We start from the raw sequence: 25,260 nt of genomic DNA on the forward strand, positions 1-25,260 counted from the left end.
AATAAATGAGGCAACTTCATTTTGGTTTCATAATAGGAGCTAAATTCATTGGAAGTACATAGCCAATAAAAATACTATGAAAAAGGAATAAAGGATATAACTTTTAATTTTCTTCGTAGGCACGATTGTAAGTCACACTTCATTGTTTCGTCTTGTTTATAGTTGCAACCAGAGAAGTCAGATTCTGCCCTTCACACTGAGTCGAGTAGAGTGGAGTAGAGGGGGACAAATACACGCACCACGGTCACATCTACGTGGAACACGTGAATGGCTTTAGCTGTTAAGGAGCAAAATTTAAGATCTCTGGTTACAATTACTGTAAATATGGAAATTTGTATTATAAAATTACTGTAAAGTGTGTAAAGTAGCATAATTGCAGTCAATGCAGCGGGGTCAGCGGGTAATCTATCACAAAAAGAATTAAAAGGAAACTGATAAGATGGTGGGGAGAAATAGGCACGATTGATTGGTTGAACGAACCGGCATCTATCATTCGTCACACAGTTTTAGCGTAGCCGGTAAATCCATTCGACTTTGTAGCTTTGTACATTTGAGTTATATTGCAATAATTTGCTGGTTTAAAACGTTCCAGGTTATCTTATTTTTAACGAAGCTCTGGAAAGATTTTTTCCAGTATTAGACTAATATTGAAGAAAGTGAATCAGTATTTTGTTAAATAATCCATTTTTCTTTCAAACAAGGTATGTACTGTACATATATATGTACACATATACTTACTATTAATAGATTTACTGGAAAAAGAACGCATTAATATGATTAAAAAGATATCTGTAGGATGTTTCGTTTCAAAGAATCATCAGCGTCTATCCAGTAGACCTTACATCCATCTAATTGTGGCGTATAAATATATTTTATTGCGATTTTTCTTCTGATAGAAAGCAAACAAACACACTCATTCTTTGTTTCCACGTAATTTGAATCGGTAGCTTGTATATGCTTGTTTTAAATATTTTATTCAACGAATCTAGCGAAAATTTGAACATTTTATTGGAACTTAAAATTAGCGATCAGTGATTTCAAATTTGAGTCCTTTTCAGCCAAAAGCGAGTGAAAGGTGAGACATAAGTGTACGATAAACGTACATCTAACATGAGAACGTGATTGTATTTTTGCTTCATAGAAAGGCTCATATCTGTTACCACTGTATCGAGTATATTGATGATGTGTAAGAACATTAACAAAGTAATGAGTAAAAACGATTTTTCAATATTATGATATTTTATAAATGTGCAATTACAAAAACAACATTTTATGATTGAAATGTATACAAAACATGCCACTTTTAATACAGTACTATTATAATACAAGATGAATATGTGTAAATATCATTTAAAATATAAATTTATAAATGCAGCATAACACATGTAAAGAGTTCAAAACTGTCAAGCAAGCCATTCATAGTTCTCTGTATTCAAGTATCAAGTACACCAAGCAAAGTCTTAAACACATTAGCACAAGTTTCTTTATACTCTTTCAATCTTGACTTCATTTGCAAAACATCATTATTAGTATTTTTCGGTTTAAGACAACTATTTGCTTAAGCATTAATATACATGTTCTCACAAGACACTGCAATGTTAATAACTTATGTGTTTACATAATGAACCAGATCATCAGTACATCTTGTGGTTACATTTTCCGTAATGTGTCAAGCTTGTCATTTTAATGCAGTAATATAATCATCCTGTCGTAGCTACATAAAATCTCAACGGTCCCTCAGCTGAAATATGAAAACAACATTAATTTTACCAACGTTAAACATGTTATAAACCAATAATTTTCACACAATGTATTCAACATATAATATTTACATTCAGTAGAGACAATATTTACATAGCCTTTCACAGTTTTCAATTTAAATTATTCTACCTGAGTTGTGGGTTCTACGAGTAAGAATTAACAACACATATCGTTCAGTCAACTCTTGCCTCTGCCAAATGCAACTAATATTGTAATGATTAAAGTAACATTGAAGAATTATACTACTGACCTATTAACTAGATTTTTTCTTATACTCGGCTATTCGGCGATAGTTGAGAAGCATCGCTCTCAGAAATTGCACCATTTTTTCCCTTATCCTGATGATCTCCAGCAGACAAGTCCAAAGAATCTGATGATATCCTTCTACCGCCTGCGTATTGCACGCTAGACTCCGCCTGCTGGGTCTCCTTCGTCTCTCTCATGTTGTTCAACGAATCCGAGCTCAAAGAAGGTATGTCCAAAGTTGTTTTCATCTCCAAAGAATCCGAACTTCGGCACAAAGGATTTTTTTTATCATTGATATCGAGTTCCAGGGAATCTGTGCTGGTCTCCATGATATTGGCCTCTCTCATCGCTATCTCTTCTTCTTCTGTAGCTGGTGGAAGAACGGTAGATGGCTGATAAGTGGCTCTCTCAAGGTCAGTGGTGTCCATTTGAGATATATCTTCAGCGGTATCATCTTGCCTCTCAAGCTTCTCTACATTGGATTGCGCAATCCGAATAATCTCATCGATCTCCTTGATCCTCCGCTCGTAATCATCCGAGCCGGAAGTGCTAGGATTAATGGACCCCGTACAACTACTACTAGTTTCCGGCCTCGGCCGTGGAATGTTTTCGAGTTTGTACTTGTTCTCTGGACTCTCGTGCTCGAGTAGGTCCTCCTCCTCCCTGGCCCTCAACTGGATCAGGTGCGCCTCTCTGCAGGCTTTCTCGAGGCCCTCGAAGTCCTTGAGGGATGATAACGAAACGTCATCGCCACATCCGGAACGACTGGACACATGCCTCCTTGGAAGACTTCCATTATTCGTCGAGTCCGTCGACCCGCTCAATCTCTTGGCATTCTCCGCTGCCAAAGCGTTCTCCAGATGCTCGAATTCCTGAAGAGAGCTCAAAGACACATTGTCGTGGTCGGAAGACTTGAGCAAGTACTTCTTCCCAGCAAGCATGTCGAACTCCGGGGTACTGCCAAGGCTACCCCTCATGCTACCAACGCTACCTATGGATTCTTTGTGACTGCCGAGACTACCGAATCTACTGCTACCAGCCTCAAAGTCGGTCACTTCCTCCTCCTTGATGTCTTCTAATGGTCCTCTGTCGTATTCCATATCGTAGATGGCCCTCGTCTCTGCATGAAACTGCATCTCCTGCATCCACTTTTTTCCACCCTCATACTGCTCTTCATCCGAGTAACCCTGTGACTGCTCATCCGTCGAGGCTTGGGGCGGACTCTCTTCAGTCTCGAAATCAAACAGCTCTGTACTCTTGTTGGAAGTCTGACTGGTGGAAACTTCGGTCTCCTTGTTGGCATCAGTCATTAGGTTCTCCATATCCCTATCGAATCCTTTTGAAATCACTTGACTCGTCGAGCAAATACGAATGCTTTTCCCCTCAGCGTCGAACTCTTCAGCTTCTCTACCCACTTCCTCGATTACCACGAAATCGTCTATTATGTCGGGTTTGTCGACCAACTCGAAGGAATCACTATCGGGAGATTGCCGGTCCAATTTCTCCCTCTCAACAACCGTGTCCAAGGACACTCCAGAAGCTGAAGATACCGACATGGAAGCCTGCATCAACATCGTGGCGTGCGGATGTTTTGGTATTGGTATTCCTCCTTCTATCATTCCCTCGATACACTCTTCTAGAACTTGCTCATCCAGCATAATGTCTTCGTCACCTGGTAAATCTTCTGATATGTCCACAGAGTCCTTCTCGAGGGACAACCTCTTCTCCGTTGAAATCACCTGGGTACAGACACTCTGAACGCCAGCTTCCGTCACTCTCGAGGTCATTATATCCACGGATTGAATGGTGCCTACTGGCTGGCTGCTGGAGACCGAAGTGGCCGAGTCGACGAGTTTCACATCTAGTTCCAAAGGCTCTATGTGCTCCTCCATCGAACGGTCGTCCAGTGTTGCACTGTCGTCGATTACCTGCTGAAAAACCATCTCCGAGGAGCGCTTCATTCTGAAAGGAATGTTGCTGTCTATTTTGTCGACCGACTCGTCCACTGGAATATCCTCGCTGGCTGACGAAGGTGAGCCTTCTACGATATCTTCATCCAAAGCTAGATCCAAATTCTCATCTATCTCATCTTTGTCCATTTCAGGTTCGGACGCTACCAGAGTCTCGGAAAGCTCGCTAGTACTATCTATACTGCCCAGGTGACCGGAGCTTAGAGAACTCAAGGATTTCATGGATTCGTGAGAGCTCAGTGTACTAGCTGCTGTATGATAGTCCTGCGAGGTCGGCTTTGAGGAACGATCGAGGGACATTTGAGCAGTCTCATATTCGGAGAAACTGCCCGATATTTGCTGGCCCGTCGACTGTAGGGCTTCAATCTCTGATGAACTAGGTCTGCTACCACTTCCATAGTCACAAGATTGATAATTACTGCTCTCCCCAGAACTGGAACAAAGGTCGTCGCTCTCTGAGGCGACCTTCTTCGAAGAAGCTTTAGAAGGCTTCTGCCGCCTCCTGGGCACCGGTCGAGGTGCCAGTAGAGACGAACTGTCGTCCTTGTAATCCTGATCGGAGCCAGACCTGCTTGTGGGTACAGGACTTGGTTGACTCTCGTCGCTATCCTTGGACCGCTTGGATTCTTCCTGGACTGCTGTCGAGCTTTCCGACTTATCGACAACAATGTCGGCACAGGGGTTCTTTTCTTTCGTTATAGCTACTGGCTCTTCGAAGGAGCCACTAGATAGATATGTGGCCTCCTCCACGACTACCACTCTCTCCGACTCTTCCTTCTCAACCTTTTCACTTTTCTCGTGTTGTTTCCTTGGCTTAGCCACCGGTGAGTCGCTCGACGTTGAATCCCGGTCGCCGGTGTCCTGCTCTAAGGACGGTGGCTTGTACAAAAGAGGTAGATCGTTTGGAATAGACTCGGGCTGAATCTTAAATTGAAATTCCGAAGGAGAATCCTTGATCTGGAATACCGTCTCGCTGTTCTCACTCAGCTCCTCTATCAAATCCTGCTTGGCTGCTTCTAGTGATTCTTTTACTTCGGCTATTTCTTTTTTCACTACTTGATCTAACACGGTAATGGCATAGCGTGTACTTAAATCGACATTAGGAAGATCGTCTTTTCTTATTTTGAAGGCACAAGTATCGGAAGCTGTCCCAGAAGACCTTCCAGCTCTTTCGTGCTTGTCGAAACTCTTCTCGATGTGTCTCTTATGCTCCTCGCTCGTGGACTTTACCTTTGGCAAATAGGTTTCTGTCCACTCCTTCAGTGATTCGTCGGCTCCTCTCTTTTCCATTTTTCTTTCCGTTTTTTCTTTCACCTCGCTCTTCTCTTCGACTGCTTCCTTTGGCTGCGCTTCTTTCTCATTATTCCTATAATCTATGTGTATACTAGAACTATCGTGTCTAGAAGATTCCTGAGTATCCAAAGGTTTTACCTGAGTCTCGATAATAGAAAAGTTATCTCTAAGTTGAGTTTCATCGCTGCTATCTTTAATAAGGTTTTCTTCAGTCAAGTCCATTGAAAAATCAGCTTCCCTCGTACTTCCTCTTCTTAGTCCATAATCCTCTGTGGGAGTTTTGGCGTCGTATTCCCTTTGCAATGTATCGATCAGCTCCTGACAACTTATGTCCAACTTGTTCTCTATTAAATCACTCTCAAAGTCCTGCTCGGTTACAGGGACCACTGTAAACTTGCTTGTTTTAGCGATAGTCACGTTGGAGTCTCCGCTCATGACCTCAGCGACTGTTTCTTTTACAGAGTCTATGGCACTGGTGTCCTCGGAAGACTTCGTAGCGGATTCTCCCTCAAATTCTTCAAATTCTTGCGCTAATACTTGTCCCTCTCTAATTGCAGATTCATATTCTTCAAGTTCCTGGTTGAAAACCTGGGACGGCTGTAATGTTTCTGTGATTTCTATCTTTTCGTCGCCTATCATCCAATTTACGGATTGAATTTCAAGATCCTGGACCTTGGATTTTGGAGAGATCATGGGTGGACTTCCGATCTCGAAGCTGTCCACTCTTCTAACCGGTATACTGGACTCGGCTGGGTACTCCTGATTGAAGGAATATTCAGCATTCGTGTCTTCCGATACGGTGCTTGGACTCATAGTGATATCACGTTCTTGTGCTATTCGGTCCAGAGAGTCCATAGCTGGACTCTCGTGCAATAAAGGAATTTCCCTCTGATCTAATTTATGGTCATCCATTTCTATAGATGGTACGTCTATCGAGTCTTGTCTAGATTGACTACTGACCTCGGGTACCACTCCTTCCTGTTCAGGTTCCAAAATTTCCAAGACTCGAGCACCTGAGTAGTTCCATTGCAAATAACTCTCCGTTACTTTTTTATCTTTAGGATAATCAAAGTCATATGACTTCTCCTCTACGTCTTCCCCTAGCAACTTTAATTCTGCAAGTTTTGCATTCTTTGCTGCTTCGGACTCCAATTGTTCAGTCAATAAACTAGAACGATCTTTATCTGAAGGTAAACTAGAAATTGGCTTTGAAGCATCCATCTCATTAGTATCCATTTCCAGTTCTGCTGCTTGATCGGATATGCTACTTGGACTCATGGTGATGTCTCTATCTGCTAATTTAGCTTGAGAAGAAGACTCTTCATCCTTTGTAATATCTTCGCTAATACTGAAGCTATCCCTGACAGAAGTTCTCTCCAAACCTTCCTCGCTTATCAGTTTTGCTTTTCCCTCTTTATCTACAGCTTCCATCAAGTCCTTTTTCTTCATGCTTTCAAATTTTCTCGTTAAATCGTCTGCCAATTCTTCGTCTTCGATTTCAGTCATCACACGGTCATAGCAATCTTGTCCCATTTCTTCTCTCAAACTGTCAGACACCCTTTTCTCTATTTCACTCTCTATAGACTGTAAAATCTCTAAAGCTATTGTACGCACTTCGATTTCTTTAAACTTTTGCCTCTGCATTTCTTCAAAATTTCCAGAAGGTTGGACCTCTTCTGTTTCCTCGCGTCTCTCGTTTGGAACAAACGTTTCGGTGTCGTAGGAATAAATTTTCTCATCGCGTCTTTCGTCTCTGGCTAAAATATCGACTTTGCCCAGATCCTTATCAGCAGGATGAAACTTTTGAATATCATCCTGATCACTGGATTTTGAAGAATCTCGTTGTGCTCTGATCGCCACACCAACGTCACCCTTCTTCAGTTGAGAGGTGCCAGATTCTCGAGTTAGAACGCCCTCTTCATCTTGAACGGATCTGTACTCTTGCTTCTTTTTATCCATGACTCGTGATTCAACTGCTGTTGCATCAATTGTTTGCTTTCCTTCTGACAAAGCAGCCGACATTTTTTGCACGGCACTACTATCCAATTTTTCGCTCTTCGCCTTCCTTTCCTCCTCAAGCTTCCCTAGACTCTCCTTTGTCAGTTTTGACTCGGAAGTCTTCTTTGCCTCTGTCTGCTCCATCTCCTCGTGGACGAAAAACTTATCCTTGCCTGATGAGATTTCCGAAGAGGTCACTTCCTTCTTCTCTGATTTACTGGAGGCCTTGTGGTCCACTTTAGACGTAACGACCTTGAAATCCTTATCCTTCACTCCTCCCATACCCTCAAATGTATTAAAAGCCTCTTGAGGGTCTGTAAAAGTCTTCGTGAATGTTTGGGTCTCAGTTTTCTTCGTGGTAGAGTGCTCCTCGTATTGCTTCGTCTTCTCCACCGACTTATTTTCCGTTACCATGAAAGTCTCCGTACCCTTTTTCAAGTCTTTTTCAAAAACTCCAATTCTTTTTGGAATTCGCAACTCAAACTCTTTTTTCTTACCAATCGGAGAAGCTTCCGCTTGTTCTGGACTCCGTCCCGGTGGTTTTGGCGACAATTTTGCTTCGGGTGAAATCTTCTTAATCTCCTTGGAAGTCTTTTCTTTATCAGTTTTCGCAAATGAAACTGGGATTCGAGATTCAAAGTCTTTTTTCAAAATTTTCACTCCAGATTCTTCAACCACTTGTGAACTTTGTTTATTATCATCTGTAATTTCTTCTTCCTTCTTTGGCTCGTGCTTTACACCAATTTCTTCCTTATCAGCCTTCTCTTTCATAAATGTTGGTATTTTTGATTCCTTTTCTTTAACAGCTGATATCTCAGTCTGTTTCTCTTTCACCAGTAATTTTTCCATCGTTGTATCCACAATTTTATCCTTACTAACAAACGTCAGTATTATTTGTTCCTTCTCTGTTAACTTACTTTCAATTATTGTATCCTCTAATACTGCTGGTGCCTCCTTCACTTTTATGGATGATCTCTTCACGGTTTCAAATATTGGCCTGCTTACAGTAGTATCACTTACGTCTTCAGAAGCAATCTCCCTTTCCTTGTCAAGCAACTGTTGACAAACATCCTTGACAGGTTGAGAGCTGACACCAGCTACATCCCTATCTTTTTCAGATTCGAAAGTTCTCTTCTCCTTCTCAATCTTCGTCTCTCTCGGCTCTTTCTTTACCTCTGTAATTAATGGTTCCTTTATAACTTGGATAATCTGTTCCTCGACAACCTTTTCTTTCTCTATTTCTTTGGCTCCTTTCTCAAAAGATTCTGTCATCTTTTGCTCCTCCGTTTTGCCAACTTTCATGATCACTTTGTCCTTCTCCGACTTGACAGATTCTTGTTGCTGTAGCTTCGGTGGGACCTTCGCCATTTCTTTTTGTATCTGTTCCTCGAAGTAGTGAGCTTTTTCAGCAACCGAGCACTCGGAGATGTCTGGAATGTTCATATCCTCCATGGTTTCCGACCTAATGGCTTCCGTAGTGTCCTCCTCAGACACGACGTTCTGCAGATATTCGCTGTCGCTCTCGTTGATGGTCAGCTGCGAGGTCCTCGACATCTCGGACTCGGACCTTTGGTAGCTCTCTCGTTTCTTTGAAATGTCCTCCCAAAATTGACGCTTCTCCGAATAAGTCTGCTTCTCGACGATTGACGATAAATCCAAGGATTCCTGGTCCCCTGCTTTATTGGGATAACTAGCACCTACGGATTCTAAGGGACAAGCCGCTTTTTGTGCAAAGGATTCGTGGATAGCGGCATCTAGAACAACCAAGAATTATGCTCATATTACTTTTTATTAATACGTCATTATAATGGTTTGGTACATTTCGTCTCATTACAATAATTCGTCAAATTTTGTATCCCTCTATCCCTTATCACCTGACTACTCTCAGTCTTTACATACCCTTTGCGAACTCTCTCGACTCATTAACACAGTGTTGTACACACAAAGAGAGACGATACCGCTCTATCTCCAACGAGATAATAATTAAACTCAAAACAGTTGAATTCTTATTTTTTATTCTTTTATATCATATATATTTATGTATATTTCTATTTATATTCGTATATTATTATACAAGTATAGATAATATACATATATATGTATTAACATTATGCATAATAGTAATTAACGTCTGCGATAATCTCTTAATGAGGAAGCATACTGTTTTCTAATATCCCATACGGTTGTCTATGATAATGTTGAGGACGGCAGTTCGGTCTGCAATTATAACAAGTACACAAGGTACGTATTATTAACGTTGCAATCAAATCCATTATTATTTCTCGACTATTTCCCTCTATTATTTTTATCCCTTTCAAAAATCTATCCATCGAACTTTTCATCGTTATCGGTTACTGGATTTCTTTGCCTAATCTATTTCCCATTTTCTTCGCGACAGTTTCAATGATTTCACAGTTTGTCTATAGAGTATCATTAAAAAAAATAAGTAATTGGTTAGTTAATATAATAATCGGATAATTATAAGTAATTGATCTCGATTTACGTTGAGTTAGAATCTCGAACAAGGTGCGACAGAACTAAGAATTCTTAGGTAAAAATTGATCAAGGTAAGGGGGAGATGTTCTCTCTATTCGACATCTTCAACGTCGGTGTGATTATCGCTTATGGCATCTTCGACGTTGTTCTCTTTGACAGACAGAAAATTGTCCGGTTTGTCAACGTTGGTCATAACAATTTGGGACGCATCTATGACATCCATAGCCTGATCGAGTTCCTTGTAGCTAGTGCAGGCGCCCTCTTCAGCATCATCATCATCAGACGCTTCCATATCTTCGCTGTCGGTGGTGGGTAATATTACAATTTGGGGAGCATCCTTAGCGACTTTCTCTTTCTCCTTGGCCTCGGCAGCCATTTGATTTCGAATCTCGACGGAGAACGGTCCATCCCCCTCCTTGGTGGTGATGGTCTCCCCGTTAAAATCCGTCAGCAAGTCCGATCTTGGCTCGATGCAGAGTTCCGTTTGTAAATCTCCCTCGTCGTTGGAGAAATCTTCAAGGTCGGTCTCAGCCTGTAAATTAGAGTCGAAAACAGCGAGGCTCTTCTTCCTCTTGGAGTCCTGTTCGTTTTCCTGGTCGCTTCCGTAGATCTCGTCGACGTCCGTCAGGCACTCCGTCACGAAACTGCCGCGCCGCGAGCGGTTTTCCACCACCGGTGACAAGCATTCCGGGTTTAAGCTGCTCTTTATCCCGTTATCCGAATTGTCCAAGGTCACCGATATTATTGGTCCTTGGGAGCAACGTATCTCCGTTGGCCGGATCGGACTGATATTGCGCACCGGCGCTCCCATCATCGTCAGCTCTCCCTCGGAGTCCGTGTCGGAAAAGTGCAGGGACGCATTGTTCACCAAAGCGTTAAGGCGCCTCCTCGTTGACCTTGATTTTCGTTTTGGCTTACTCGTGCCGCTCTTCGAGCCGGACAGGCTGTTTGGCTTCATCGGTGACGAATTGGCCGATCCAACTTGACAATTGATTTGCTTCAGGCTGTCCACTCCTGAATTCCTCTCCACGCACGAACTCATCTTCGGTCAGCAAACTTCGGCTTTCTAATTAACACGTTTGCAGCCAGCGCGACCTATCAGGTAAACTAAAGAATACCTGCAAACGAAAATCTCATTCTAAATGCTCTCCGTATTAACGTAACTTTTTCTGATTTTAGGATGGCGATGAGGCTTTGATGATCAATACAAAAAATGGTTAAATCTGTGCTGCTGGGTTTAGCCAAATGTAACTTGATGAAGAAGTCAAAGAGATGCCAGAGTTTTCGTCAACAGCGGTTAATTTTTGGCAGCTTTCATCGTTAAAAGGCTTTGCGCAAGAGAATGAGAGATGAAAAGCTATGGGTAAAACTTGGCGGATGAGACTCACTTGTTCCTTTATGCTGAGTTTTCTTACGGATGGAGAACAACGGACAGGCACTGATCAAACGCCCTGGTGCCTAGGGCAATACGCATCTGTACTAGATAAGTTCGTCAGACGACCCTCTTCGGCATCTGTTGATGCTCTTAGGCATAATTAAGTTAAAGAAGCCTCGCTGGATTCTTAAGCTTAACTGGATTGACGTACCGCTCATAAGCGGCAAAATATCGATGTATGTAAGGTCAATTTCAAGTAGACCTGATCGATAAACTTTTCTTTCTCTTACCGCGCAATTATTACCTTGAATTCATTGGTTCTTTTCGCACCTTGTTTTTCTTTTTGCAATTTCGTTTTTGTATCGGGTAAAATTTTCGTTCTTAACTTCAAGTACTGATTTCAGACGAACGTGGGTACATTTAGATTTTTATTTACAAGTGCATCTAGTCATTATTGGATGGAGGTTTTGGGTGTTTCTTTTCCTTATATTTTGTATCTAATGTTTAAAGGTTCGAAGTTTTGCTACTGGAAACACAAGCTCTACTGACATCTAGATTTCGAGAATCAAAACAAAAGTTGCATCATATCATACCTGTTTGTTCTTTTTCCAATGTATCCGCTATGAATTTCGTTTCCGACGGTGATGTGCCAAGCTCATCAATTTTCTGTCTTTTCTCTGATTTGTACTTTGATTTATTAGAATCTTCCTTCTGGCTGAATTTATTGGAATCTTCATAGCCTATCGCAAAAGCACATTACTATTATTTTAAGGAATCTTATGAAATAACTCTAAAACTAATATTTGCAAAACAGATGTAATTTTTTAATCTGACTGGTTAATCAACTTTTCTTATATTTACCTTTTAGCTTTTGAAGGCTAACTTTAGACATTATTTCTTGCAAGAGGATATTTAATACACAGATTGGTTGCTGAGGAGGATCACCTTTGGGAACCCTGGGTTCTCTCATAAATAACATTCTTGCTACAGGATCCAACAATGGATCCTTTATTTTTAAATGGAAAGATAATCTATTCTGTCGAAAAGCCCTGAAGGTGAATTTCAATTGAACTCCAGATTTCGTTACTGGTACTAAATTTCCACTAAATTCTATATAAAGATCCTTTCCGTCTAAAGCCTAAATTAAAAAAAAATCATTATTTACCTTTGTGCAAAATTTAACAGTTCCTTATTAACATAATTCTATCATACTCACTTCGACATCCCTACTTTTCACCAGTTCTGTGAATTCCTCTTGTGTTTCGAGAGTGTGCATTCCTTCCTTACCATCTGTCATGCACAATACTCTCAGTGTGGCTTCCACTACGTCCACTTTCTTCGAATAAATTACAAAGCTAAAAATTCATTGCGTTAGACCTCTCCATGAAATTGAAAAATAGACGATATAATAATAATTTCCAAACTCACTTGGTAATAAATGGCACGTATAGAGATTCTTTGTACAATTCAGTCGCCATTTTTGGTACTTCGCTGATATTTCTGCAATCCATCAGCCAGAACCTCGCAGAGACAGTGGTGGTGAACGATACTCTGTCGTTCATGAAGGCCAATGGTGTTGATCCTGTTACATCCTCCCACTGAGCTTCGCTCGTACCACCTCGAGAGACAAGAAAATATCTTTAAAATTGAGATTCATTCGCGGGAAGAAATAAATTAGATAAATCCAATTACCGGCAATACTACATAACAGACGCAACGTGGGCGTTTCTCCCCCGTATTGATTGATCATTCCTTTATTAGCTGCTTGGGGTACAGGAATGGTCAAAGTTATTGGCTTGTGGAATTTTCTTCTTCTCGGCTCGATCGTGATCACCGGAGAAACTGCTACGCAGTTACCCAACAATTTCGCAGTGAGTTCGGCAGGAATAACGTGTGCCTGACAATTGTAACATTTTTCTTAGCTCGAATCGTCTTAGAAACAAAGCTGCTACAGGTTTCAGTTTAATTCTTTCAGCATTTACTCCAGACTATTAAGAGACATTATAGAGAAAGTGGGATAACACGAAAGAATAAAGGAAAAACTAGGATTATCTTGTGGTCGGAGGAATCGATAATTGTACGTCTTCTATGTGGTGTTTAAATGGCTAACGGATGCTTTTAGGTGTAATGTACGCTTTGCTTTAATCCCAGCGTTGTAAGGTTGCTTCTGAATTGTCCGAGTCTATTTTGCTGATTTACTTGCCTGCAAACCAACTTTGATCTTCTTTGTCAATGCGCCGCGTGGGAAGACCGCCTGGACGTGATTCGCCACGCTCGATATTAGAATTCCCCCTTCGGCACCGATCACGTGCACCTCCTGCTTTATCCTAGTTATAATAGCAAAGTATTGTGGAAATTCCGTCGTCACTATTCGCGTTATTCGACCAGAATGAGTAGTACTCATTTGCGAGTCTGTAAAAGAAGAAAAAAAATCAACTTTCTCCATTGAATTATTATCGAAAGATTTTTTAAATTATAATATCAGAGAAATGTATTATTAGAAAAATAGCTTGCCATAAGGAGTATTTAACAGGGTATCGTCGTTATCCGCTAAATTGTCGTGTTCCTTCCAAGTTTCGCCATTCTCGCTTCTCATAATTATAATCTCTCTTTCCTTGCCCCGAGCAGAAGCTGCGTGTGGCACGTCCAGCAAGACAGGTCTGGGAATAATTCTCTTATGGAGGATCAGTGATATTAGCGAGGGGTATGAGAAAGGAAGCGCTTCTTACCCTAAGAAGGTCGCACTGACCGGTCCCATTTCTATAATACGAGTCGCCAAGGCCTCGCCTTCCATCAAGGGCGGCGGATTGGCAACTTTGCTCGGCTTCACCAATCTACAAGTCACACGAATCGGCATGGTTGCCCTTCGTGGCGGTACAATTATTCGGACCCCACTGTGCCTGCACCCTCTCATTGCTCCCCCACGAGCGTCCACCAGAAAACTTACTAAAAATCTAAAAATCCCATTTTTATACCCTCGTCAATCCCTCTACCCCAAAATTTTCTGCTTGAAACTTTCCAACCACCCAAACGTTCAGTTTTACCTACGTTTCTAAGCTATAATAGTTTTAATACTGTAAACTACAAAATGTGCATTGTTTTCTTCCAGATATGTAGCCTCTATCAGAATTCTCTAATCTATATCTTGTTATTTACAATTTATGTAATTGGAGAAAATAGTGCTTAACGAAGAGACGAAAAAGAAAATTGAGCTGGATGAGAGGAAAATGTACAGCTGAGCATTGGTACTTACGATCTGAAGTGAAGTCTTCTAAAAAAAAATTAAATAACATTTCGTTAATAGGGTTGGGGGTTATTTACAATTTTCGCATGCGGATTAATGTGCTATATTTATTATTATATGTGAGTTCAAATCAATTTCTATTTCTATGAAATTTAAAGAGAAGGTGATGAGTCTGATTAAAACGCAGATTGTGAAACTTACCCCAAATTAAGTCCGTCATTCGTATCAAAGTTTTCAGCTAAACAGTAATTATTGCTTTGAGTGAAGTCTTGATTATCGTCTTTGGATACTAAAATGAGTGAATTGAGCAATGACTGAGTGATAATTGCGAGGACTAGTAATGAGAGGAGGTGCAACCAATGTTTATTATCAAGTACCTTGTCTGTGTATTGGGTCGTCTCTGGTCACATCGATTGGCAATGAATCGTCCCTTAAACTCTTCATTAAATCGGCCGTGAGGTAGCGATAAGGTTGCTCGCTTATCAGTGCGTCTGATCCTGATGAATATTTCATTAGTACGATTTGTTATGCGCGTAAAAAAGGTGAATTTTTGCAGCGATAAAAAAGTCAGAAACCACGTACCACCCTCGTCATCCGAATCGGACATAAAGCTCGTTTCTTGCAAGCTTTCCGGAGCAATAACTTTGTACTTTTCTTCCCAGTTTTTATTATCCGGCGTTAGCCTATCATAGGACAATCCCTTCAGTACCTCCATCACGGAAATGTAACCTAATTTCTGGGCTATATTCAATGGCGTTAAACCGTCCTAAAAAAATGGTTATTTCAAGATAAATTTGAGGGAGAGTTAACGCATGAAGTTTTTATGTTAAAAAAAATAAAAAGAAAGATAAGAGGGTCAAACTAACATCAGTGACCGCCTTGTGATCAGCGTTCCCTTCCAGTAATGCAGTTACTATATGAGCGTGACCTTGTTGCGCAGCTTGGTGGAGGGGAGTGTAGTTCTGGTTGGTCTTCACATCGATTTCCGCATTGTGCTTTAGCAAAAACCGGATCATCGATAAATTCCCGAAATGGGCTGCTATGTGAATTGGCCGGTAGCCAGTTTCGGTTTGGCTCTCGACATTCGCTCTGTTTTTCACCAGTATCGAGGCAACCCTTATGAAATCTTCTTGCGCGCAAAGATGCAAAGCGGTCAGACCATTCTGTGAATTATAAAGTTCCCTTATGACCCTTGGAAGAATTTATTTATAACAACCTCCCTCCTTTCATTTCCATTCATTATTACCCTTGACTTGTGATTAGGATCTGCTCCGTGTTCGATCAATAAATTGGTCATGTCGTAATGACCCTTTTGCGCACTCAAATGTAAGGGTGTAAATCCAGCCTTGGATTTAGCATTCGCGTTCGCTCCATTTTCTAATAAGGTGGAAGCTATATCCATCTGCGAATAAAAAAAGACTGCTGATCTTGCTCCATTTCTTCCTCTACTCCTTCTGTGTATTTTTTCTTTTCTCGTGAAAAACAACAGCATCGATGATCTCACCTGGTTCTTTTTGGCAGCAATGTGCAATGGTGTATGGCCATTTTGAGATGCTAAGTGAGCGGATGCTCCCTTTTCTAATAAGAGATTGGCAACATTTGGGTGGTCGTAGTGGCAGGCCAAATGGAGGGGTGTAATATCGTTCTGTAAAATTTTTCTCAATTTATTCTCCTTCTCTACCTTCTGTGGTAGATTTTTCAGGAATATTGCTGTCTTACTAACCTTCCCTTGAGCGTCCAATTTACTATCTTTTTGCAACAGAATCTTAGCCACGTTTAGGTTCCCATACTTGGCTGCGATGTGCATAGGAGTAAAGCCATTTTTCGTGGTGGCTTTGAGGGAAGCGTTATTTTCCACCAGAATTGCGGCTACCTATGTGTATGCATCACAAGGTTCAACGTTAGATCACATGAAATATTTAAATGCACAGAGTTTTTACGAGGGAATGGAGGATCGAGGTGCAAATGTTAAAATTAATATTCATGCATAATAATGAGATGTGGACGAATGGACGAAGGAAGAGAAAAAGGGGGGGGGGGGGGAGAGCGAAGAACTTATGCACCTACCTGATGAACAAGGCAACGACCTTGAAATGACATAGAGAGAAATAAGGTGGCGAGAATATATAACCAATGTAACAAAAAAGTTTATTAACATTCGTACATATAAATAAGAGAAAATATAACAAATGTAAATAAAATATGCAAATAAGGAATTGAAAATAATATCAGTGCATTTCGAGTAAAGAGTGTATGAATAGGAAAAATAAAAATGATTGTAAAGTCCACTTGGTGCAAAATGGCATATCTGCGATAAATCAAGAGAAAAATATGTAAACGTGCGTGATTTAAATGAGATATTCACGACGACGGGACCAATACAAGTATATCCTGTTGTGTGCGTCGATATGATCCGCTATTTTCGCAAATTCATCGTACATTACCTCTTCCTGGCCTTCTTTGGCAGCGATATGAAGCGCAGTGTACATATCCTTTGTTGTCGTGTCTACAGCAGCTCCATGTTGCAACAATAACATCACAATATCTATATTTCCCAATCTGGATGCAATGTGCAACGGCGTTTGCTGCTCCTGGAAATGAAAAGAGCTTTCACTTTGAGAGTAAAATGAAATTCATGAGAGCAATTTGTATCAAAGGAACAAGAATGATGGAAGATATACATTCGTTAAAACGAGACTTGGATTATTCTCGAGGTTGAAGTACTACCAAGATATCTAATGGATAAAAAGTAAAGGTCTAAGCTGGTTAGTGGCTCATGCATCCCTGGTTACGGAAACTTGGAGTGTTTCCTGGAGAAAATGAAGTTCTACGGCATTTCAAGGATTAAAGAAAAAAGAGGACATTTTGGTAGGTTGACTTTTGTTTGATTCTACTTACCCTTGCACGAGCATCGACTTTGGCTCCGTTTCTTAACAAAATTCTAATGATATCTGTTTGATTGGCCCTAGCAGCTAGATGCAGAGGTGTCTCGCCCCTTACCGTTGGTACATCGGGATTGGCTTCGTGCTGTAGTAGATATATCACGATATTCATACAGCCCATAAAACTGGCCACGTGCAACGGAGTCAATCCGGACTGGAAAATACGATGTATGCTTATTATTCAACATCCATATACCGTTCGGTATGCACTTGTTTTCTTAACTTTCTAAACAAAACCATCGCATGCTTATCGTATCAATTTAATGATAAACTTTTCTATTGTCAGGTGAGTCACAGTTGGTGCTGAATAATCATAAAGAGCGATGCACGACCGTTAACCAGCCCGTGGCCTGAGACTTGGACGCATTTAAAAAAAGCGACAAGACCAACGGATTTTACTCGACAACGCGTTGTAATAAACATTTGGAGAATTTTAGAAGAGCGCATTGCAAGGATCGATAAGAAGAATACGTGGCAATGATGAGGATGGTGTAGAATAGCAAGACCATGAATGAAAAGAGAGACAAGGCTGATGAATAGAGAAAATGAAGTACCTCGGTGGTGGATTCGATGGACGCCCCGTGTTTTAGGAGAAGTTCGACGACCTTGATACGGTTCTTCTTACAGGCTATATGGAGGGGCGTGAAGCCATTTAGGGCACGAGCATTGGGATCGGCTTTTCTGTCGAGAAGTAATTTAGCTACCCTGACGTGACCGCAGTGAGCGGCCACGTGCAGGGACGTCAGATAATCGATCGTAACCTCGTCCACCGGAGCTCTATGATACAGCAATACCCTCGCTGCATCAACGTGGTCTCCTTGGGATGCCATATGCAAAGGTGCCAAGCCATTCTGTAAAATATCCCAATATTGTTATGGGAAACGAATTGATTTGAAGCATCCACCATAACGTGATGATAATAATTATCACTGATAAACGCACCTTTGTACGCGCACTGATGGGTGCTGAATTCTCTAGAAAAGTGGAAACAACCTGCTCGTGGCCAGACCTTGCAGCACAGTGCAAAGGAGTAAGGCCGTCTCGTGTTTTCGCATCGATTATCGCTGAATTCTCTAACAATATCTTAACCATGTTATTCTTGCCCCACTTTGCCGCTACGTGCAGTGGGCTAATATTGTGCTGGAAAGGAAAAGGAATATTTATGAGTATCATCGCTTGATTAATCCGACAGATACGAATCGTGCACTTCGTACCTTTGCTAAATAATTTACATCAGCTCCGCGCTTTATTAATAAACGCGCGATCTCCTCGTTTCCGTAATGAGCGGCGATATGAAGAGGGGTAAAGCCGCTTTTCGACGTCACGTCAGGCTTGTGGTCGTTCTAAAAATAAATTAATTATTGATAATCAAGCGCTAGCGACAGCCAATCAAGCGTTCCGCTGCATTCTTTTTTAAGCTTTTTAATACAAAGTGCTTACTTGGAGCAAAAGATCCGCTGCTTTGCAGTCATCCTTTTTGGCTGCTATGTGCAGCGCTGGTAATCTCACCTTTCCCTTCAAGTCGTTCTCCAGAAGAACACTGACCACTTTGTCGTGACCTTGCTGCATGGCAACAGCAAGGGGGGTGAAGCCGTCCTTAAATACAATTTTCATTAGTCGATATATAAGCGATATACTTGTATCTACTAACTATACACTCATGTAAAATGTAAAACTTGCGTACTTCCGTGGCGAGGCTCTGGTTAGCACCATTACTGAGTAACAATTTAACAACAGAATCGTGATTCTCCTGAGCCGCCATGTACAACGGTGTAAATCCATTTTGAGACTGTATATTGACTGCAGCCCCATATTGAATGAGAATATTCACTATTTCCGATTGGCCAGCTGGAAAAAAAACGTTAAAGAAAGTTCTCCATAGATTTTATATACGAATAAGCTTAATACGAAATATACCTAAGGAAGCTATGTGCAATGCGGTATTTCCCTTCTTCGTGGCCGCATCGACCTTCGCTCCTCTCTTCAAAAGTTCGGTTACTATCTCTACGTGACCATCCTTCGACGCCAGGTGCAAAGCGTTCAACCCATTCTGCAAAACAGATCATTTTTATTTAACTGTTGCTTCTCTCTAGTTGCTTTACTAATCAAATAAATAATCCACCACGTATACTCACAGAATTGGCTGTATTGATGTCCAAATCAGTGTCGAGGTACTCGACGACTTTTTCGAGATTTCCAGAGCGAGCAGCTCTGAGGAATGCCGTCGTGTCATCAGCCTGCGATAACGGAACAGAAAAAATATATAGAGATAAAATTTTGATATATAAATCCAGCAAGGACGGGAGAAATATCACCTTTCTCTCGGTTCGCGACATTGGTGCTTCGCGATTGGCCGATAAGGACTCGACGTTGCTTTTTTAATAGGAAACAGGGAGGGAAATCATAAAATTTGCTTAGGGTGTCGCGTGCTTCACTAGGAGGGAGCCGCAAGATGGTGCAATCGGTGCGCGTACTATAAATCACCGGCCGCCTTCGTGACCTTCTCCGTTCCGCCCTCCCTTCGAATAGCCCTCTCACGCCACTTTCACCGTGGCCCCGTGCGAGCCGATCAGCTTTAAATTATCACCGCCGGTACACTGAAATGCAGCGACAATTCTGAGCTTCTGGGAGTCCTTCGTATCAGATTTGCCGGCAGCAACCTCCTTTTTTCACCCTCTCGTTATCCGTGGCTATTCGAATAAATCTGCAAAACCGTGTGTCTCGCTTGCTCTCGCTCTCTCCTCCCTCCCACCCCCTCCCCCTTCCCCGTCCCCACCCTTTACGTACGTCTAGTTAAACCACTGGCGTCCCCCACCTATTATATTGTTGCTCTCCGATTTGTCAGTGCAATTCAAAGACGCACGAGACACTGCACTCTGCATTCTCCTCGTTATACTAGTAGTTTTGCTCGAACGATTATTATAGGATTAATAAATCTTGTCTCTCCCTCTCTCTCTCTCTCTCTCTCTCTCTTTGTCTCTTGGAAGTAGAATAGATGGCCCGACTGTGTGAAATTTCAATACATTCGTGCAGTTTTCCATTCGATCGCAGGAAGGAAGTCGAGGGATAGTTAGAATATGGAAATAGGGGTGGTGCTGGCGTAGTTAGAAAGAGAGAAGGTGGGGGGGGGGGGGATATGCCGGCTAGTAGCACAGGGTGAATTTCTCTCTATTATTCGCCTAGCAATAAGAATACCTTATTAGCACTATCGGTGACCATGATGCTTTTCACACCCGACTCCAATTCGATCCTTCTTTAACCCCGCAATTTTTCACGATTTTCACAACATTTGGATGATTTTTTTTTCTCAAGCTTGTTTTCCGTTTTTTTTTTCTGTCCCTTCTATTCACACGGCGAAGTAGAAATATTCGGCCAATGGTCGGATGGACGTACGGACGGACAGTAATGGCAAGCGAGCAAAGAGAGTAACTCGCGAGAGAAAAAAGGACAGGAGCCGCCCTGTCACCGGTCTGCCTCTCCGCGCAGGCTCGCCTAACAACGATCAGAATTGGATCGTAGGGGTTGTTTCACCCCCAACCTACGCTCCCCCCTCCCCCTCCCACTCCTCTCTCGTTTCACCCTACTCCTAACAATTTCCACCCTCTCCAGAAATATGCGCGCGCAGGTGATTCGGATACTCTGAAACTAGCCACAACTGCGCCACGAGTCGAGAATAAATAATCGATTGTCTTTGAACTAGAGAAGCTTATATATTTATATTACTTGTGCAAAGTACTTTACTTATTGTCCAACATATAAATCTAGATAATTTATCTCTCTTATTACTAGTTTTCTTGTAATTCAATTATTTATTTTTGCTCTATTGTAAAGTATCAAAAATTGACGCCATACAAGGTTACGGGGAATTACAATTTATATAAGCAGATGTTTGAAAAGCTGCGATTTGCATTTGACCTTCATTCAAATGAAATTCGAACAAAGCTCTTTACTCAATGAAACGGATTTAATTTTAATAACATGCTTTAACTTTCTATTAATATTATAATGTAATTAATAGTACATATATTTTGCTAGTTTGTAACGTTACTCAAATAATTTTTGCAATATTTTAAGGACTCGTTACTTTAATTAAAGATAATATAACTGTTCGTATTTCAGTGGAAGTTTCTGAAAATTTTGCAAGCTTCCGTTATCTTTTAATTTCGAAGTGCAATGAGTCCCTTAGTCTTTTCTATCTTAAAAATTTCATTGTAAAAATCGACATCAATATAATTTTTTTTACATTTATTTAAGATAACATTAAAGAAACTCGTTGAACTTTTTTTTTCTTGAATATTTGTTGGCACTTTAATTAATGAATCGAGAGCGGTTTGCTCAGAATAAAATATATGCAGTGTTGGAGGGTGGAGGGGGACTATTCCTAATGCATAAATTAGTGTGGAAAATATGAGTTTATAAAGAATTATATTCTCTGTAGATATAGCAACAATTACGAATTGAACACCAATTTTCTTGATACGTAACTGATTTCTCTAAAAATAACGTCGAGCCAATCTACAATTGGACTACCGCCAGCTATTTCTGCTCCTACCACAAACTCTTCAGGAAATGATAATCCATTATACGTACTAAAAATTTAATTGATAAAATTTTCATTTTCATTCTACGAATTGTCGTGATTTTGTTTCACGAGTCCTTGGCAAGTGTTCGGTGACAAAAAGGAAACAGCACAAATTTACTCCAAATAGAAAATAATAAAAATGTAAATAAATTTGTAAGGTTCTTCGGATCCTTTTTTTTTTAGTAAAAGTATATTAATTTTGTAGCTCTCCCAGGTATAGGCAGGACAAGCTTTGTGTAAATGATTATATTGTTAGATGTTAAAGCTGCAATGCATTTCATGATCGTCGGTTTTTGCAGACATTTGACAAGGGAACTACTCAATTTCAATTTGACCAATAGCTCACCTTTTTCTCAAGCCTTATGATCGGTGGAAACTCTTCGGTGTCTGCCGTCATTACTAAACAATAAACTTGATACTTTTGACAGAGTTTACCTACACGTACGCGTCTTTCATACGCACCCTACTGAAGACATAGGTCGCCGTACTTATTTTTAGCCGCGTCTCATTCGCAAGATACATATTTCCCACCAGCCTCTCTATTCATAATAATTATTAATTCAATGCTTCGACTAATTGGCATTTCATCGTATTATCGTTTCGAGAATGATGCGATCGGTTAAAATAATATTAATAAATATTTCTTTTTTCTGATTACAAACTATGCAAATTTATTTCCATAATTTTTGTATCATGTTTTTCGTACAATGTTATCCAATCTTTAACTGGATTACGTTATATGTAGATGTTTAATGACTCAATTAATTTTTGTTTACTATAGCACGTATAGCTAAAGTTTGAGGAAGAATTAAGAAAAATGGAGAAAATCAATGAACGCCTGTTGGATATTTTAAATTCTACTCCAACTAGAGATTTAAGTTTTAAATCTAAGAAAGAAGCGTCTCTGGTAAATATTTTTATTTCTTTTGTTTTCCTATTCGTGTATTCATTACTTTCAACATATATTTGTTTTGGAACTAATTAGGAACTCGTTATGATGTTGGAAGTAGCCGGAGAATGTTTTATCAAGGGAGATTACGAAACGTCAAGTAATTACTACAAAGCAGTATTAAATTTATTATTGACGGGGAAAGAAAATCCGGTGCGTTTTAAAAATTATACGACCAACGTTAAGTCCTTCATTAACATTCATGAGAATATTAACGCATTTACTAAATTGCGAATTAGTATATTTGCCACTTTTTAAATTAAGTTTATTAATTTTCCAGAATTTACCGTGTGATCAAAATATTATTAAATATATGTTATGTGTGAGTTTATCTGAATCGGACGACCTTTCGGATTTAACAGAAGCTTTAAGAAGACTGCTTATGCTAGAGAAAGCAATAGTGGATACATTTCCGACAATTTATTATGCATTAGGAAAAGTTCATCTTAAATTGTATAGGTAATTTATATGAATTGTGTTCCTTTAAAATGATCAATAAGTAATGATATTAATATATTTATTCTATTTATAGATTTGACTATGCCTCAAAAGTCATCCGTGATGGGATCTCTGTTTTGAGTGGTAATATAGAGTTTCAACCGGTTAATATACCTGGTACTTCAACAGTAATTAAGGAAACAACGAAAGAGGGTTTGATGGTATATTTAAACTATATATGCTTAATATTATCAAAAATTATTATGTATAAAAATTATAATATTTTTTTGTAATCTATTCCACTCGAAAAAATTATTTTCTTTCGAGGCCTTATTAATATCTATTGTAATATTGTTCCTTTCTGCAAACTTAGGATTCGTTATTAATCTTGAAAAAGAAGTGTGAAAAATGGAATCAACCAGATGGTTTATGTAACCTAACTGAGTGTCGAAATTATTCTGAATTTTATGTTCCAATGAAACATATTTATTTTAGGTAATAAGAGCAGTTGAAAATATCAACTTATATACCTTCTAATAATGTTATTGTTTATTATTCAAATATATTACTTATTTCTTACGCGCGTCTTACAATATTTTAGTGATCCAGCATTCACCAGAATGATCGTCACTAATTGTAACAACCAGTACGCTTCTTGTTGTCAGAAGTATCATGACACTTGTTGGAGTTACATAATGAATAAAGTTTCTGTTAAGTCAGACGAGGTACTATTGAAGTTTATCGATTTTTTAAATAATATATTATCAATTTATTTATTCTTAGGAAATGATTGGTCAACCCTGCTTAGGAAATCACAGCAGCGATACTTTTCCCAGTGTAATAAGACAAATTAAAATATATGGCTCTAAAGGTGTATTAGTTAAATCCATTGAAAATCCTATTTTTTATGCGTCACCTAGTAGAGGCGATGGTACTATTCCAAAAAATTATGTATGTATGTGTACACGACACAGTCTTATTCCTTTTAGCATACCAATTGTATAAAAAAAAAAATATTTCAATTTTTGTGTTTTACAAACAGCTTCAGGTTGAAAAGTTGCGCAGACCACACACGTCTCCGTTGGATCAAAGACAGACCAAGAACGATCAGTAAGTGGAGAAATTTTTCCTTATGTAGTCATCAATCGTTATTTCGCCATTATATTTTACAGGGATTTTAATGAGAGGGATGTAAAAGATAATAAATTACCTAAACCTAGAAAAACTGTGTTTTCAAATCAATATCTGAAGGAAAAGGTGGATTCACCACCTAAATCTGATACTGATAATTCCTCATATAATTCAACCTTGGCGCAAGCTAAAACGTTTCTTTTTGAGTGAGTTATTCCATTTAATCGATACATTATTTATGTAAATAGGACGAATTCTTGTAACTATACAACTGTGTTTCATTTGTCTTTAGAGTTTTATATGAGTATATAAATAACAACGATGTTGTGAGCATAGATGACGTAACGAAAAAGTTTCATGAAACAAAAAAAATTATAGAATCTGACATTCAAATTAATCTTCACTTTTTAGGTAACTAGATAATGTTTCCTCACTATGTGTAAATTATTTAATGTTTGAGTAATTTTTAAAATATGTAACTTTAGATTTAGACGACTTCTTGCAAGAAACATCTGATATAAAAGTAACGGGATCCTATATACACATTGAAAAAAATGCATCTAAAGTTTTTAATTTAAAAGATAATACTGAATCAAAAATGTCAAATTTTCATTCTGGTTACGGAGCTACCACACTTGAAAATGGTATGACTTATGACAACAATTTTTTTTAATAATAGTCAACTTGATAATGGAATTTCATGCATTATTAATTGTAGGTACCTTTGACGAAGATTTTTTGAAAATTGTTAATGATGAACTAATGAGTACAAATAACCTCCCGAATACTAATGCTACACCGGTATTTATTCAATATAGTTTAAAAATATTCTTTA

General features: G+C 39.6%; 2 protein-coding genes across 5 annotated transcripts in view; one reads left to right on the forward strand and one right to left on the reverse strand.

Moving 5' to 3' along the window:
- Nucleotides 1-80: 80 nt before the first annotated feature.
- The window catches only part of LOC136780133 (uncharacterized), a 28,251-nt gene continuing 3,071 nt past the window's right edge, over nucleotides 81-25,260 (forward strand). The window contains exons 1-14 of one of the 4 annotated variants that reach the window (XM_066738255.1): nucleotides 81-518; nucleotides 593-701; nucleotides 22,689-22,814; nucleotides 22,893-23,009; nucleotides 23,137-23,315; nucleotides 23,389-23,515; nucleotides 23,668-23,789; nucleotides 23,896-24,019; nucleotides 24,078-24,245; nucleotides 24,337-24,404; nucleotides 24,467-24,631; nucleotides 24,718-24,836; nucleotides 24,911-25,069; nucleotides 25,144-25,226. In XM_066738255.1, the coding sequence (XP_066594352.1) occupies nucleotides 22,725-22,814; nucleotides 22,893-23,009; nucleotides 23,137-23,315; nucleotides 23,389-23,515; nucleotides 23,668-23,789; nucleotides 23,896-24,019; nucleotides 24,078-24,245; nucleotides 24,337-24,404; nucleotides 24,467-24,631; nucleotides 24,718-24,836; nucleotides 24,911-25,069; nucleotides 25,144-25,226 (1,521 nt within the window). In that variant the 5' untranslated portion in view covers nucleotides 81-518; nucleotides 593-701; nucleotides 22,689-22,724. Of the gene's footprint in view, nucleotides 702-2,321; nucleotides 2,421-22,688; nucleotides 22,815-22,892; nucleotides 23,010-23,136; nucleotides 23,316-23,388; nucleotides 23,516-23,667; nucleotides 23,790-23,895; nucleotides 24,020-24,077; nucleotides 24,246-24,336; nucleotides 24,405-24,466; nucleotides 24,632-24,717; nucleotides 24,837-24,910; nucleotides 25,070-25,143; nucleotides 25,227-25,260 lie in introns of those variants that run through there. The other 3 variants (XM_066738256.1, XR_010823718.1, XM_066738257.1) reach the window with 3 other exon arrangements.
- Nucleotides 695-22,462, reverse strand: LOC136780131 (ankyrin-2-like). The gene is made up of 28 exons (XM_066738250.1): nucleotides 22,254-22,462; nucleotides 19,461-19,562; nucleotides 19,243-19,375; nucleotides 19,010-19,173; nucleotides 18,766-18,921; nucleotides 18,540-18,668; nucleotides 18,268-18,465; nucleotides 17,880-18,176; nucleotides 17,282-17,479; nucleotides 16,828-16,974; nucleotides 16,107-16,256; nucleotides 15,888-16,028; nucleotides 15,630-15,785; nucleotides 15,250-15,546; nucleotides 14,966-15,149; nucleotides 14,761-14,880; nucleotides 14,585-14,672; nucleotides 14,393-14,410; nucleotides 13,869-14,093; nucleotides 13,654-13,799; nucleotides 13,343-13,551; nucleotides 12,832-13,036; nucleotides 12,568-12,757; nucleotides 12,356-12,494; nucleotides 12,001-12,277; nucleotides 11,733-11,879; nucleotides 2,012-9,022; nucleotides 695-1,741 (listed from the first exon to the last, which is right to left on the reverse strand). The coding sequence occupies exons 1-27, from the start codon at nucleotides 22,302-22,304 to the stop codon at nucleotides 2,031-2,033; spliced, it is 11,259 nt and encodes a 3,752-aa protein (XP_066594347.1). The 5' UTR covers nucleotides 22,305-22,462; the 3' UTR covers nucleotides 695-1,741; nucleotides 2,012-2,030.

The sequence above is a fragment of the Prorops nasuta genome, unplaced genomic scaffold, assembly GCF_024137725.1.
Source record: "Prorops nasuta isolate Cenicafe-Biocafe unplaced genomic scaffold, Cenicafe_Pnas_1.2 PNAS00018, whole genome shotgun sequence".
NCBI lineage: Eukaryota > Metazoa > Arthropoda > Insecta > Hymenoptera > Bethylidae > Prorops > Prorops nasuta.